Source organism: Phascolarctos cinereus, unplaced genomic scaffold, assembly GCF_003287225.1.
Source record: "Phascolarctos cinereus isolate Bilbo 61053 unplaced genomic scaffold, phaCin_HiC Scaffold_726;HRSCAF=1367, whole genome shotgun sequence".
In the NCBI taxonomy this organism is placed as follows: Eukaryota; Metazoa; Chordata; class Mammalia; order Diprotodontia; family Phascolarctidae; genus Phascolarctos; species Phascolarctos cinereus.
In genome coordinates this window covers 319,622,467-319,640,052 of record NW_027556098.1, presented here as the reverse complement: position 1 = coordinate 319,640,052, position 17,586 = coordinate 319,622,467, and the positions used below count along the sequence as shown (strand labels likewise).

At 42.3% G+C, this 17,586-nt stretch overlaps 1 protein-coding gene across 1 annotated transcript in view; it reads left to right on the top strand.

The window, feature by feature from the left end:
- The window catches only part of GDPD4 (glycerophosphodiester phosphodiesterase domain containing 4), a 130,496-nt gene that overhangs the window by 100,286 nt on the left and 12,624 nt on the right, over nt 1–17,586 (top strand). The window contains 4 exon segments of the mRNA XM_078156933.1: nt 1,402–1,549; nt 2,358–2,440; nt 9,719–9,768; nt 16,924–17,016. Of these exon segments, the coding sequence (XP_078013059.1) occupies nt 1,402–1,549; nt 2,358–2,440; nt 9,719–9,768; nt 16,924–17,016 (374 nt within the window).

Here is a 17,586-nt window from a genome sequence, read left to right as displayed (position 1 = left end):
AAAAAGAGGTATAAAACCTTGCCCAAGCAACAAGCGCCCTGAAGATCAGAATGGACCAAATAGAAGCCAATGATTCCATGAGACAAGAAATATCAAAACAAAGTCAACAAACTGGAAAAAGTGAAGAAAATATGAGTTATCTCATAAGAGCAACTGACCTGAAAAACATCATACATCAAGAAATCTTAAAAGAAAATTGCCCAGCTCTCTTAGCACCAGAAGGCAAAGTAGAAATAGAAATAATCCCCTGGTTGCCTTCTGAAAGAAACCTCAAAGTATAAATTTCCGGGATCATTGTAACCAAAATCCAGAGATACCAAGTCAAAGAAACTATTCCACAAGCAGCCAGAAAGCAAGAATTCAAGGGCCGCTCATCAGTCCCTAGTTCATGGTTCTTTTTGTAATCATTTAAGAGTGAGGGGGATATGATCCACAGCAAGAAGTTCACAAAGGCTGAACCAAAGTGATATTAAAATCTGTACAAAAAACCTCCCCAAACAAGCCCCTGTAATGACCATCGGAGAATAATAGAAGTTAGTGAGCTGAAGTGGGCCCAAGAGGTACTACGTCTCAGGAAGAAATCTCTAAGAGTAGGGTTATGATGTTGGAGCCAGAGTAATTAGCCAGCCGGCCAATGGAAATAAAGAGTGGATCATCCCAATCTCTACAGCCATTGCCCAATTACTGGACATCTGTTTTGTTTCTAGGTCTTTGCTCCTACAAAAATTCTGGTGTACATAGGACCTTTCTGTTTATCGTTAATTTCCTTGTAATCGTTACCTAGCAGTTGTTGAAATTAATTGATGACACTTAAACTGGATCTTCCATGGAAGGGAGGATTTCAATAGGTGGGAATAAGAATGAAATGCTTTCCAAGGAAGGAGGATGGTCTATGTATTCCAAGACTCAAAGATGAGAGGGGTAAAGATGAGATTGGGAAACCAACCTATTTCAACCACTTCCTCCAGAAGGCGTCTGGCATTATTAGATTGACACCAGTCATCTATGTTATAATAAGCCCATGAATCAAGGAAGATGCTCTTCTGCATCTTTCTCTCCCTTCTTTTAATTCCTTCCCTTGTCCCCAATGGAAACTTTTGTTCAGTGCTCTGAAGTTATTAAATATTCAGCAGATGTTATTAGCTTGCTAGCTGAAGTGCGTGCGTGTGTGTGTGTGTGTGTGTGTGTGTGTGTGTATGGGGCAGGGGGTTAGGGGGATGTCTTCCTAAAATCCCACCCATTGCATTTCCAGTCCCTTTGTTCCTATTGGGTCTTCATTGTAGAGTCTGGTTTTTTTCACTTACACAGTGGATTTTTAGTGACACCAAAGTTCTGTTTGACCTCTCATTGATGGGAGAAAGAAGGGATTGTCAGTCATTAGAGGTTTTGTTTTTCTTCCAGGGAATATGAGAAGTATGGCATCTTCACCAACATCTACGTGATCAACGAGCCCTGGTTATACTCCCTGGCCTGGTGTGCTGGGGTTCATTCAGTCACCACTAACACCATCCAGATACTGAAGAACATTAAAAGCCCATTCTTCTTAATGGTAAGTTAGCTGCCTGTATTAATCTTCCCAGCTAGGTGGCACAGTAGATAGAGCACCAGGACTGGAGTCAGGAAAACCTGAGTTCAAATCCAACCTCAGATAATTACTAGCTGTATAACCCTGGGCAAATTACTTAACCCTGTTTGCCTCAGTTTCTTCATCTGTAAAGTGAGCTGGAGAAGGACATGGCAAACCAATCTAGTATCATTACCAAGAAAACTCCAAATGGGGCCACAAAAGACATGACTGAACAAAAATCATCTTCTCCAGGGGTCCAGTCTAGTAGATATTCCCACCAGAGCATTATAGACTCTCTAAGCTAGAAGAGACCTCAGAGTTCATTAAGTCTGAGCCCTGCCTAAAACACATGAAGCCCTTCTGTGTGAACAGTGTGTTTATTCTTTTTTGTTGGGGGGGCAGTCAGTATTAAGTGACTTGTCCAGGGTCACACAGTTTGTAAGTGTCTGGGGCCTCCTGACTCAGGTCCTCCTTACTCCAGGGCTGGTGCTCTATCCAGTGTACCACCTAGCTGCCCCCAGTGTGTTTATTCTTATAGCCTGAGATTGAATTAGCTTTTTTGACCTTACTACTGACTCAGTATTGAACCCTTAAGACCCCTTCATCCGCACCACAGAGCCCAATGCACATGGACAGTTCTTCGATCTTGGCTCTCTAGGACTTCCTAGAGGCTTGGCATACCAGCCAGTATAGGATCTGAGATCCTGCCCCATGGGGGAATCTAGAAGCTCTTTTATCTCTCCCTCCACCCCTGAGAATCATGCCCACCTCTGTCTTGTTTGTTTTCTAGACACCAGAGGAGTATATGAGAATGTGGATACTGCTGGACTTGATCTCTGCCTTAGTCATTATGGTTGTGTTTTTTTTCCACTGGTAATTATTTCTTACCATTCCCAATTCTCTGACACGAATTTCTGGATACCTGTCCCCTGCCTACTCCAGCCAAAAGTTGGAAACTTGGATTTGAACTCTGACTTCTAGGTGACCCTAAAAGCAGAGCCATTGCCAGGGTTCAGAGTTCATCCCTCTGCTAAATAAACCTAATTTTCTTTCTGGGCTGGTGCCCTTGGGTTGCTGCCTCCCTGTTCAAGGAGAATGGTGCAGCTTTAAAGACATGGGAAGGGGATGGGAGCTGGGAATGGGCATGGGAGGCATACACATCATTTCCCAAGTAGGCCAGGCTGTATTCAGAGAGACAGGCCCCTGTGTAGAACATATGGGCACGTACGGCCCAGTTACAGCTTTCTTTACCGGGAATAAAGCGAGGCAGCATAGCATAATGAATTGAGTATTGGATCATGAAATCAGAGAAGACTTGGGTTCAAATCCAGCCTCAGACCCTGTTTGCCTCAGTTTCCTCATCTGTAAAATGAGCTGGAGAAGGAAATGGCCAGGGGTGGTGCAGTGGATAGAGCACTGGCCCTGAAGTCAAGAGGACCTGAGTTCAAATCCGGCCTCAGACCGGACACTTACTAGCTGTGTGACCCCTGGACAAGTCACTTAACCCCAGTTGCCTAAAACAAAAACAAAACAAAAAAAAAAAAGAAGAAGAAACTCCCACATGAGGAAAAAAAGGGGAAAAAAATCAAAAAAAGGAAAAAAAAGGAGGAAATGGCCAACCACTCCAGTATCTGTGCCAGGAAAACCCCAGATGGGGTCACTTAGAGTCAAAAAATGATTCAGGAAGGAGTCTAAATGATGGAACAGAGGAGTACGGGCAATCTCATCAGCTCCCATAGATTCAACTAGGCTCTCAGTGCAGATGATTTCTCGGATTTTTGTGTTCAGCTCCAGCCTCTGCTGACCTCCACTGTCCCATCTCCAAATGCCTTTTAGATGTCTTAAACTCAACATGTTCAAAACTGACCTTATTCCCCTCCCCAAACCCTTCCCTCTTCCAAACTTTCCAATTACTGTTGAGGGCACCACTATCCTCCTAGCCACCCAGCCTTGTTGCAACCTAAGGATCATCCTCGACCTCCCTCTTACTGCACTCCCATATCCGGTCTGTTGTCAGTTACAACTTCCTGCCTTCTCAACAAAAGCCCCCTTGCCTCCTGACATTGCAACCACCATTATCATGTGTAGGTCCTTATCATGCCACACCACTGGCCTGCTGGTGGGTTGTCCTGCCTCAAGTCTCTCCCTATTCCAGGCCACCCTCAGCTGTCAGGTCTTCCTAAAGTGAGTCTGACCATCTCAGCCCTCTAATTCCACCGGCTCCCTATTATTTACAGGTTCAAATATAAAAATTCTCTGTTCTTTAAAGTCCTCTGGAACTGCCCCCTTCCTACCTTTGCAGTCTTCTTATACTTATTGCCTCCCCATACTGCCCCAGTGATACTGGTCTTCTTAACCATTCCTCATACATGACACTCCCCCAACTCTGGCCCTTTTCATTGGCTTTCCCCCATGCTTGGAATTCTCCCCTTCCTCACCTCTGCCTCCTAACTTCCCTAGCTTCCTTCAGATCTTAGTTAAAATCTCATCTTCTACAAGAAGCCTTTCTTGATTCACCCCTCTACCTCCCCTCTAAATAAATTGGTATCTCTAATTTATTCTGTTTATATCTTGTTTATATGTAATTTGTATGCTGTCTCCCCTGGCATACTGTGATGTGAGCTCCTTGAAATCAGACTGTCTTTTGCCTTTCTTTGTACCCTCAGCACTTATCACAATGCCTGGCACATGATAGGTGTTTAATAAATGCTAGTTGACTGACTGACTGACTTAGGGATTGCAGGTGTGAGGGACAATCTATGCAAAGTGGGAGATGGAATTTTGTGTATAGTGAATGGCAAGTAGGCATAGTATATGGAGGGGCAAAAATGTGCTGTAAAAATGGGTTGGAGCCAGATTGAAAAGGGCTGTAAATACTAGACAAAGGAGGTTGTATTTTATTCTAGAGGCAATGGGGAGCTGCAGAAGCTTCTTGAATGGAAGAATGACATGCTCAGAGATGCACTTTAGAAATATGAATTTGGCACCTGGTTGGCCATGGATTGGGGAGAAAAGAGATTGGGAGCAGGCTGACAAATTAGGAGACTATTGGAATAATCCAGGCAAGAGGAGATAGGAACCTAAACTATGGTGTGTGATTTGTGGAGAAAATTTTCTTAGGTTTTAACCACATCGTTCTGTTCATCTTAAATATCCCAGTTTGGTTAAAGTTCCAGAAGCAGCATTTAAGAAAATATGTTTCCAAATAAAAGAGGACTTGCCACTGTATGTAATTCATTTCTTTAATTCTTATTTCTGATGACCTTTAAGTGCAGGAGACATGGGAAGGACTCCCTAAAACACTCTGCCCCCAACTCCCACTTATATCTATATGGACTGAAAAATAAAAACAAGGAGATACTGTGATTGACATACAAAAATTCACCAAAGAAAAACAAGGAGATACGTCTTAATTTACAATCTTCTCCTTTGTCCTTCCAACCCCCAAACATAACAGGTCTGTGAGGGGTCCTTACTCCCTACTTCCACACTTATTTAAGTATCTTAAGAGTTTCAGGACCATCTTTGAAGCATTAGCTGGCCGCATGTTTAATTTCTGGCATCTGCTTGTCAATTTCAGCCCTGTATCCTTTGGAGAGCAGCTAGTTTTATTTTTGATTGTTGAAGAAATGAAAAATGATGTTGGGAGCCTAGGTTCCAGTTCTAGGTCCCTTACTGGTCATGTGATTAAAAACCCCATCTCTAGACCGAAACTGTATTCTCTCAACTGTGAAATCGAATGAATTTTTTTGTCAGTCTGCATCCTACTTGCTTCTCTGGGGTTCTTAAAACTATTACCTTCTCATTCTGAATACTCTGTCTTCCTCAAACTTTTCATGACATTACTCTTTCCTGGTTTTCCTCCTACCTCTCTGACCACTCCTCAGCCTTATTCACTGGATCATCACCTGTACTCTGCCCCTCAATGTGAATGTACTCCAGCTTAGGTGCCACATCCTATAGGAAGCCTCTCCTAACCCCTCCCCCACCCCCCGCCAGTTGCTAGGGCAATGTAGTGGTTGCCTTGTATATGTTGCATTTACTTGTGCGTGATTTTTGTGTTTGTATACCCAGTGCCTAGCACATGGGACGCTTTTGATGATTGCTTACTGAATGCATGAGTGATATGTACAAAAGATGTTGTGGAGGTCAACATGAGATCTGACTGGTATAGAGATGGATAAAGGAGAAGAAGGAATTGAAGATAACTCTGAGGCTGCAAAACTGAGATGTCCGAAAGGATGTCCTTGACAGAAACAGGGCATATAGAAAGCGAGGGGCTGTTTTAAAGAGAATGAGAAGAATCTCATGTGCAGCAGGGTGAATCTGAGATGCTCAGAGGATGCCTAGGTAGATGTGGCAATTGACAGTTGATGACATAGTAGTGGGGCTCAGAAGAGAAATGAGGGCCGAGTTTGTAAGTTTGGAAGTAATTTGTTATAGGGATGCTAAATGGGATCATTTGGTGAGATCCTCAAAATAGCATAGAGAAAGGTAAGGCTTTGATCAGATCCCTAAGAGATGATCCAAACTACCAGGCAGATTTAAGAGAGGGTGGGGTTGACAAGAACAACCCCAAGGGGGGAGATAGTGTTGCAGAGAAGTGAGTGATCATCAGTACCAAAAAAGAGGGACCAAAAAGGATGGGGACAGAGATGAAGTCATTAGATTTAGCAGTTAGATCTTTAATAACCTTGGCAGAGAGCATTTGTAGCCGAGCCATGGATCAGAAGCCCAATTACAAGAGGTTGAGAAGTGAGTGGGAGGTGAAGACCTGGGAGGAAAGGAGGGCATCTCACTTCTTCCAGGAGTTTGGCTATTAGAGGAAGAAAGAGACACAGGATGATAGCTTGAGGGGATGGTGGAGGTCAAATGGAAGGTATTTTTTAAAAGAATGGATAGATAGAGAGATTTAAGATTATAAAAAAAAATCAGACGATCAAAGAAGAAAGCTTCTGGAGGAGATGGGATCCGTGGCACAGGTAGAGGGAGGTTGGCCTTGGCAAGGAGAAGAATCATCTATTTTCCTGAAGTAGGAGCATAGGAGAAAAGAGTGAGGGAGTGACAGTGAAGCCACTTGAGGTATAGCAGTGGGAAGGAAAAGGAATTTTCTCAGTAAAATTATATAAAGCTTGCCCCTCTCCTGAAAAGGATATAGGAATGGAGGGGAAATAGGTGACTTGAGAGAAGGTTTGGAACAGTTTCTGTAGGGCCTATGATAGGAAGTCAACCAAGGAGGAGTTCAATGCTGGCACCATGAAGATTGGGTGACCACTGAAGCCATTATCAAGGGGAGCAACCCCTATGATGAAGGGACATTCCCTTCCTGCCACCACCAACTCCCCCTGCTACTGATCTGCTCCCGTATAACCAAGAGCGCTGGTATAGCAGCATCCTAGACCCACTCGGCCTGCTTCTAGCCAAGTGACCATCGTCTAGGTTGAAGAATCCCCTGTGGATAAGGTACCCCACTGTTCTTACCACCACCAACTGCCAACCAACTGCTACTGTCAGGCAGGTAAGCCCAAGAACACTGGAACTCCCAGCAACTCTCCACAGAGTTACCTGCCTGGCTTCCACCTAGGCTCCCAGCCTGGCTCCTTTAGCCATCTTCTGGGGGAGAGATCCCTGAGGGTAAGGAGCTCACCATCCCTACCATCCCCGGCATCAACTACCAAACAACTACCATGTATAAGCAGGTAAGCTCAAGAACTCTGGGAACTTCAACTTCCCCCTCCCCACATGCCCTGTGTCTAGATTTCCCCAAAGCACTGTCATCCAGGAAGGCAACCCTTAAAGAGATGAAGCCTGGTGACTGTTCCTGTAGGTGCTACACCTCCAACTTTCTCAGTAGCCATAGATAGTGAAGACCCAGAAAATATCATTCTGGATGCCAAAGATATTGGCATAGTCTAACTTTAGAGACTGATCTTGCTTTATTAATCGAAATGATGCCACAGAAGATACATGATTATTTCCACCTTCTTTACAAGTCCTTCCTTCCCTCACACTCACCCCTGAGCCCCTCCTGGTTTCTTCTCTCTGGGAATGTTTTCCCTTTACGCTTTATAGATCTTGTGTGTGCCTAGCTATCTACATGTGATCTCCCCTATTAATATAAGTTATTTGAGAGTGAGAAGCATTTTCCCATTTTTCTTTATATCCCCAAAATTTAGTTCAGTTCCTGGCAAGCAAATACTTACTGAGTGACTGGCTGACTTCTTTGATGCTTTACCCTAGCTGAAACCTAAAGGTGATATATACCCTATTAGACTGTGAGCTTCTTGAGGGCAGGGGTTGTCTTTTCTATATGTATTCCAGACTTAGTACAGTGCTTTGCACATAATGAGTGAATATCTAATAAATACTTTCTTATTCATTCATTCGTAACACATTTTTATTCCTCCCAACCAACCCAGCCTCATCAACTTCTTGGAGGCAGGGTCTGGCTCATTTTTGCCTTTGTGTTTGTCTCTCCAGCACTCAGTGCCTTGCGCATAAGAGTTAACAAATATTTCTTGAATTAAGATGAGCATGAGCAAAGGCACAGAGATGGATAAATGTGTAGTAGTTCAGAGGGTAGCAGGGTGGAATAGTGCAGTTAGACTCAGAACATGTAGTATGTTTGGAAAGGAGCAATATGAGATGTCTAGAAGGGTAGGATGTTGAGGACCTTGAAAGCCAGGCAAAGGAATTTGAACCCTATTCAGAAGATAATAATGAGCATTAAAGGGGTTTGAGCAGAGTACAGACACAAGCAAATTTGTGGATAAGAAAGATTATTTTGGCAGTAGTATGGTTTAAAGTGGAAGTGAATGGAGTTTGAAGTGAAGGGAATGGAGGCAGGTAGACCTTGGGGAGGTTACCACAATAGGGCCTACACTGGCCTGGTGACAGTAAGACTAGGGAGGAAGAGACAGATGTGAATGGCGTTGCAGAAATTGAATCAACAGGACCTGGTAATTGACTAGATATGAAAGATGAGGGAGAGAAAAGAGCCAAAGAAAGCCTCAACATGACCATAACTCCGTGACAGTCAAGACCAGAAAAGACCATTGAAATCGCCTTCAGATGTCCAGCAAACTTTCTCCAATCCAGCCATATTGTCAGCACCATCCCATCCAGAGACCTTTACTTCCATGGAATCTCTTTTCCAATAGTTGCTCTACTAAGAGGCTTTAGAGATTATCCAACCTTACCTGTTCTTTTTATTGATGAGGAAGCTGGAGAGGAGAAATAACTTACCCAAGATCATGCAATGGGTTTATTATAGAGTTAGAACTAGACCTCAGTTCTCTCTCCTTCCACAACATTGGGTTGCCTTCATGGTTGGGTTAGGCAATGGACTCCTCCTCTCCTGTATTATTGGATGCAAACCTTTTACAGAAGACTACCTCCCCAGCTTAAAGCCTCCATGGCAAGGACTCCTTGTGGAGGGACTCAGAGTGGGTGGCTCTGCCTTGTCCAGGTTGGCAGATTTGGCTGTACAGCCAGATGTCCCTCTCCATGAGCCTTCATGTGTCTAACCTCCTGTAGTTGCCTCCTCCCCTTTAGGCTCATAGTGCTGAAAAACTTTAGAGATGATCCATTTTATAGAGGAGGGTCTACGTAGGGTCCAAATTTACCTCTTTGGTGATAAGTATCAGAGCTGGAATTTGAACCTAAGTCCAATGCCAAATCTAGCATTTCCTCCCATGCCCTGCTCCCTTTCATGCCCCTTGTTTTGTCTCATTTAGGTTATTTACAACTTAGAATTGCTAGCATTTACATAGCAAGGCATAAAGTGCTTTGCTATGATAATCTCATTAATTTACAATTAAGAGGTGGGACCTGTTTTCAAATATTTGAGGGATTAGGCTTTTTTTCCCATTTGTCCCCAAAGAGAAGAATGACAGACTTAGGTCTGATGTCAGCAGAAGCTTTCTAACAGAGAGCTGCCCCAAAGTGGACTAGGCTTCCTTAAGAACTGGGGGGCTTCCCCCTCTTTGGAGGTCTTCAGACAGAAGCAGGAAACCACTTCTGGGATGTGTTTGTGTTTGGGATTTGATGGCCTCTAAAATCCCTCCCAATTCTGAAATGCAGTGATATTCTTGGTGACCTTGCTTCCACAGGTAAATTGCTTTGTTCTGTGACTGGTCTGCTTTATTCCAGGTGGAGACAGAAAGGATGGTGTGAACTGACTGCAAAAAAGTCAAGTCCAGGTAGGTAGAGGTGGGAAATTCGTGAGGTGAGTCAGCAGGGCAGCCCTGGTCAAATGGTCTTGAGTCTCTCTGAGATTCCCTGACATACTCAAGAGCAGTCCCCAAGAACCTCCTATGTCTCACGCCCCTCTCTCCTCTCATGCACACACACACACACACACACACACACACACACACACACACACACACAGGCCACAGCATATCCCTGGTTGCCTCAATGCAACCAGGTGCAGACTGTCCTGTGATCAGTCTCTGTAAACTTATCATTTTCTTTCCCTTTTCCTTCACCACCTGTAGCATCATGCCCCACACTTTTCTTCTACTTAAACACTGTGATCTTTGGAGAGAGCTATGTGTAAAGTGGTGGACAGAGTGCTAGACTTGGAAAACTGGAGTTCAAATCCCTTACTTGTCTGTGTGTCCCTGGGCAACTTATTTAGTCTCTCTCAGCCTCAATTTCCTCATCTGTACACTGAGGGTAATATGAGCTCCCTCATAGGGCTATTATGAGGATCAAATGAGGTTTTTAAAAATATATACATATATATAATATTATATATACATATAATATAATATTAAGGGCAGCTAGGTGGTACAGTGGATAGAGTGCCAGGCCTAGAGTCAGAAAGACTCACCTTCCTGAATTCAAATCTGGCCTCACACACTTACTAGCTGTGTGACCCTGGGCAAGTCACTTAACCCTGTTTGCCTCAGTTTCCTCATCTGTAAAATGATCTGGAGAAAGAAATTGCAAACCACTCTAGTATCTTTGTCAAAAAAACCTCAAATGGGGGGATGTGGAGCCAAGATGGCAGAGTAAAAGCAGTGACTTGCTTGAGCTGTCCCCCAAATCCCTTCAAATACCTGTAAAAATGGCTCTAAACAAATTCTAGAGTAGCAGAACCCACAAAAAGACAGAGTGAAACAAATTTCCAGTCCAAGACAACCTGGATGGTTGATTGGAAAGATCTATTGCACCAGGCTGGGAGAGGAGCACAGTTTAGCATGGACCATGCAGGCAAAAACCAGGCCTCAGCGAACCTGAACAGGCCTCAGGGGATTGAATCAAGGGGAGCTGTGGTGGTTTCCAGACTTCTCAACCCACAAACACCAAAGACATCTTAAATGGTCAGTAGGAAAAGTTTGTCTGACCTGGGTGAGAGAGGAGCTCAGTCCCGCCCCAGTCCTGGTGCAACCACAGGGCAGTGGCTGCTTCCAGAGCTCTTGGACCACAGACTGAGGTGAGAATCAAGTGGCTGATCAGAGGGGGACTGCAGGGATCTCTTTGCTGGCACTGAGGCAGGATTCTCTTGCTTTGCCTGTGCTAGGATCTAGGTCACATTCCTGGGTGGCATTCATGGGGTTATGAGGAGCGCTGGAGTGGCAGAACTTGTGGCAGTGGTGAAGAGGGAATCTTCCTCACAGTTGCAAGACAGAAAAGAGTGCTTGTGGTCACTCATAGAGCAGAGCACAGCCCAGAAAGGAGTAAACACCTCGTCCTTTATGGTACCACCTTGGAAGAACTGAAAATTTACAGGTCCCTAGAAGTATCTCTGAAAACAGCTACACAAAACTCCTGAAGCTTGGGACAGTGTATTCTCCACACTGAAAGCAGACCCCTACCTTAACAAAGAGTTTAAAATTCAAGTAATTGGCTGAGAATGTGAGCAAACTGCTCAAAAAAGTTGACCATAGAATCTTTCTTTGGTGACAAAGAAGATCAAAACATGCAACCAGAAGAAGACAACATCCTACATCCAAAGCCTCCAAGAAAAATATGAATTGGTCCCAGGCCATGGAAGAGCTCAAAAAGAATTTTGAGAAGCAAGTAAGAGAAGTAGAGGAAAAACTGGGAAGAGAAACGAGAGTGATGCAAGACATGAAAAGAAGTCAACAGCTTGCTAAAGGAAACCCCCAAAAATATTGAAGAAAATAACACCTTAAAAAATAGACTAACTCAAATGACAAAAGAGGTTCAAAAAGCCAGTGAGGAGAAGAATGCCTTAAAAAGCATAATTGGCCAAATGGAAAAGGAAGTCCAAAAGCTCACTGAAGAAAACACTTCCTTAAAAATTAGAATGGAGCAAATGGAAGCTAATGACTTTATGAGAAATGAAGAAATATTCTAGATATTCTAGAACTAGAGGGTAATATAGAAATCAAAAGAATACACCGATCACCTCCTGAAAGAGATGCCTAAAGGAAAACTCTTAGGAATATTATAGCCAAATTCCAGAGTTCCCAGGTCAAGGAGAAAATAATTCAAGCAGCCAGAAGGAAACAATTCAAGTATTGTGAAAGCACAATCAGGATAACACAAGATTTAGCAGTTTCTTCATTAAGGGATTGGAGGGCTGGAGATATAATATTTGGAGGTCGAAGGAGATAGTATTACAGCCAAGAATTACCTACCCAGAAAAACTGAATATAATCCTTCAGGAGAAAAATGGATATTCAGTGAAATAGAGGACTTCCAAGCATTCTTGATGAAAAGACCAGAGCTGAACGGAAAATTTGACTTTCAAATACAAGACTCAAGAGAAGCATGAAAAGGTATACAGAAAAGAGAAATCATAAGGGACTTGTTAAAGTCGAACTGTTTACATTCCAAAATGGAAAGGACATTTTTCGCTCATGTGACTTTTGTTAGTATTAGGGTAGTTGGAGGGAAAAATTATAGATAGATAGATAGATAGATAGATAGACAGACAGACAGACAGATAGATAGATAGATAGATAGATAGATAGATAGATAGATAGATAGATAGTTCAGGATGAGTTGAAGATGATGGGGTGATGTCTAAAAAAAATTAAGGGGTGAGAGAGGATTATACTGGGAGAAGAGGAAAGGGGAAAGGTAGAATGGGATAAATTACATAAAACAGACAAGAAAAAGCTTTTACAGAAGGAGAAGTGGGGGAAGATGAGAGGGGATGAGTGAATGTTATTCTCATCAGATTTGGCTTAAGGAGGGAATAACATACACACTCAATTGGGTATGGAAATCTATCTTACCTTACAAGGAAATAGGAGGGAAGGGGTTAAGAGGGGGGATGATAGAAGGGAAGGCAGATTGGGGGAGGGGGTAATCAGAAGCAAACACTTCTGAGGAGAGACAGGGTTAAAAGAGAGAATAGAATAAATGGGAGGGGATAATCAGAAGCAAATACTTAATGAGGAGGGACAGGATTAAAAGAGAGAATAAAACAAACGGGGAGTGGGATAGGATGAAAGGAAATATAGTTAGTTTATCACACCATGATTACTATGGAAGTGTTTTGCGTGACAACACATGTATAACAGTATTGAGCTGCTTGCTTTCTCAATGAGGATGGGTGGGGAAGGAGGAAGGGAGAAAATTTGGAACCTAAAGTTTTAAAAACAAATGTTAAAAATTGCTTTCATGTGCAACTGAGAAATAAGATATACAGGAAATGGGGTATAGAAATCTGCCCTGCCCTACAGGAAAATAGAAGGGGAAAGGGATAAGAAAAAGGGAGATTGATAGAAGGGAGGGCAGATTAGGGGAAGAGGTATTCAGAATGCATGCTGTCTTGGAGGGGAGGGGGGAGATGGGGAGAAATTTGGAACTCAACATCTTGTGGAAGTAAATGTTGAAAACTCAAATAAATTAATAAGAAAACCCCAAATGGGGTCATGAAGATTTAGACATGACTGAAAACTGAAATATATAATATCATTGAAACACATAATATGTCATATTAACATATTATATAACATATATAATATACAATATATCATTATAATTACATGACATATTATAATATACAAATTATAAGTTATAATTATTATATATTATAACAGTATAAATATATAATATAAAATTATGTAATGAGTATTTAACATTATAATAATATACTATACTGTGTTTTATTACATATATTATACACAATATACATATAACAATATTAAAAGTAATAACAATATAATATAAAATTATGATATATAGATTATAATATGTAATATATATTAATATATAAACACCTAAAATGTGTAATATTACAAGTGCGGATATTATGTATGCACATATGTACTATGCAGTACATAATACATACACACACACACACACACACATATATATATATAATATGCACACAATGCTATCTAGAAATCATATATATGCTTTCCAACCTTAAAGCACCGTATAAATGCTAGCTATTATCATCATCATATTCTCTCCACAGTGGAGACCTGCCAAGCTATGCTGTGTAACAACTAGCCAATCAGGGTTCCATTTACACTTCTTTTGAGAAGGCTAATAATTTTTACATAGTGCCTTCTCTTATTTTTCTGGCTGCTTCATGTTTCCCCTTCACAACTCTCATACACAATCAAAAGGAACTAGTTAGCTCTCAGCTCTCCCCCTTATGGTGCATGAGCACGGACAAATCACTTCTCTCTGGGCATCACTTTCTTCCTTTGTCATAAGAATAAATGACATTTCTGTAGCCCATAGCACTTTACATAGTGTCATTTGGATCTCCTGACAACCCAGGGACTATTGGTATCCTTGTCCCCATTTTACAGATGAGGAGTTGGAAGCTCAAAGGGGAAGTGTAAAATATGGCATTTGAACCCAGGTCTGTCTGCTACCCGACAGTGCCTCTCCCGTAGATGGTGGAGTCTGGACTTGAGGATCCCCAGGGTTCCTTCTCGCTTTAAATCCTGTGATCCAGCTCATGGAAAGCAGAGACTAGGCTTCCAATTAAAGAGTCCCTGGCCTTGAGAGAGTTTCAATTTTACTGGGGGGTTGCAACATATTAACAAAGGAAGGAATGTGTGAAAACATTAAGGGAGGACAGAACACCAAGATATATAAGGAACAGGAAAGGCTTTCTGTAGAAGGGGGAGCATGTGCTGTTCTTGAAGAAAGTCAGAGATTGTAAGACTTGGAGCTAAGGAGGTACTACATGGTAGGCAGGGGGGATCTATCAACCAAGAAATCATTAGTAACTTTGGGAAGAGCAGTTTCAGTGGAAGTATAAGGTCAGAAGTTGATTGTAAGGGAGGGGATAAGAAGAGAGTGAGAGGAGAGAAAGGGGAGGCACCTATTATAGACAACCTTTTTGAGGAGTTTAACTACAAAGAGCAGAAGAGATCGAGGATGATAATTAGCAGAGATGGAAGGATCAAGTGAGAGTTTTTTTTTTCAGGACGGGGGAGACATGGGCATGTTTGTAGGCAGTAGGGAAGGATCCAGTAGACAGGGAGAGACTGAAAATAAGTGAAAGAATGGGGGTGACATGGGAGCAACCTGCTGGAGGAGACAGGATGGAATGGCATCGCTTGAACAAGTAGAGGTAAGGGGTGAGGCTGTTTTATCAGGTGTCTGAAATGTTGTTGATGTGAGATTGGAGATCAGCAAAGAGATTTAGAACAAAATAAGGAGATTTAAGAATCTTCAGTAGAGAAATGATAATTAAATCCATGGGAGTTAATGAGATCATGGAGTGAAGTAGTATAGAGGGAGAAGAGAAGAGGCCCAAGATAGAACTCTGTAGGACACCTATGGTTAGGGGGAGTTATGTGAAGAAGATCGCTAGATCACAAAGGAGACAGAGAAGAAGTGGTCAGATAAGTAAAAGGAAAAGCAGGAAAGGGCAGTATCCCAAAAACCTAGAGAGAATGGAGTATCAAGGATAAGAGGATGATCAACAGTCCCAAAGGCTGCAGAGGTGTGGAGGAGAATGAAGACTGAGAAAAGGCCGCTGGATTTGGCAATTAATGGATCGTTGGTAACTTTGGAGAGAGAATTTTTGGTGGAAAGATGAAGTTGGAAGCTGGATTGTAAGGGTGAAGAAAAGAGAGAGGAGAAAATGAATGTAGATGACCTTTTTAAGTAATTTAGACACAAATGGCTGAAGAATATAGGACTACAGTTAATGGGATTGGAAAGATCGAGTAAGGTTTTTTTTGAAGATGGGGAAGACATGGGTCAGGGAAGGATACATTAGACAAGGAGAGATTGAAAGGGATGACAGAAGGGGCAATCTGTTGGAAGAAACGAGATGGGATGGGGTCACTTGAGCAGGTGGAAGGGTTAGCCTTGGTAAGGAGTAAGTCCACCTCTACATGGGAGATAGGAGTGAAGGAGGAAAGAATGACAGAAGGATAGGAGATAAAGAAGAGGGGAGAAGAGGGAGCTCCCAGTGAAAGGCCTCAATTCTTTCTATAAAATATGATACAAAGTTCTCATCTAATAGATTGGAGCAAGGAGGAGCCATGGGAGGTGTGAGGAAAGGTTTGGAAGAACTGGTGTGGAGAGTGGGAGAATGAGTTGATAAAGGAAGTATAGTAGGGTTGCCTAGCAGCAGTGAGGGCCCAGTTGAGGCCATATAAATTTGTTGCGGACCCAGTCAGAACAGTTGTGTGATTTTCTCCATCTTTGTTCAGCAGTACGTAGGTAGGAATGATACAGAGAGTTATCTAACGCTGAGGCTTGGTTGGGAGCAATCAGCAAAATGATAAGGCAGCTAGAAACTCCAGAGAGGAGGGGCAGTGTAGGGTCAAACTTTGGGGAGGAGAAAAGAGAGTGGCTAGTGCAAGGGAGATGGCCTGGGAGAGAAATGATTGGGGGGTCACAGTGTAGACAAAGAGTAGGGTCTGGTAAGGGAAGAGAGGGAGAGGTGGAAAATCAATAGATTATGGTCACATAAGGGCATTTTGGAATTCTTGAGCATGGAGGTGGTACATTTGTGGATGAAGGTTAAGATCAAGAGTATAACCATTTTTGTGTGTGGCAGAGGTGGGTTGGAGGAGTAGCTCATGGGAGGTGAGTAAACTGAGCAATTAGTAGTTAGGGTATTTGTGGGAGAGTCAATAGGTACGTTGATTAACTGACTGATTGCTGGATTTAGAATTCAGAGACCTGGGTTCAAATCCCAAGCTTAACCTTGGACAGACAGGTCACTGAGGGGCTAAATTAGATGGTCTTTCGGGTTCCTTCAGTTCCAGATCCATGTTCCTGTGACTTGAGGAGGGATGGAACATGTTCAGCCCAAGAAGCACAGGCATGGGGAGCTAGGGGTGGATTTTCAAGAGCTCTGATGTGTCTGGGGACAGTTCTTTCAGCCTCCTTCAGGTCACCTATTTATTTGGTTTCATCCTTTGACGACTTTTCTTCTCTTTCCCCAGTATTTCCAATGTCTGGGGTTACAGGTGTCAAAGAGAATATTGAAGAGGTCCAAAAACAAAATAAAAATAATGAAAATCAGGAAGAAATTCCAGGTAAGGAGACAAGAAAAATATTGAGCAGGGCTAGGTCAGGGACCATTGCTGTGTTTGTTCTATCATTTACCCTGTCTCAGTTTTCTTGTCTGTAAAATGAGGACAGGTTTGCCATTCTTTCGGGGCAGACCAAATTAGATAACATATGGGACAGGTATTGAAAATGTATGAGGTGATGAAAAATACCATCCACCTCCAGGAAAAGAACTGATGGCATCTGAATGCAAACTGAAGCGTACTATTTTTCACTTTATTTTTTGTGTTTTTTTTTCCTTTGGGTCTGTGTCTTCTTTCACAACATGACTAATATGGAAATATGTTTTGCATGATTGTGCACGTTCAACCTATGTCAAATTGCTTACTGTCTTGAAGGGGGTAGGTGAAGGAGGGAGAAAATTTGGAACTCAAAGTTTAAGAAAAAGAATATTAAAAATTGTCTTTACATATAATTGGGGGAAAATAATTTTATTGTTTTTTTAAATTTTTTTAAAAATTATTTAAAGAAAGAAAGAAAATGTATGAGGCCCAGTACAGAATGTGTGTCCCCCTAAGGAACTGGAATATGCCAGG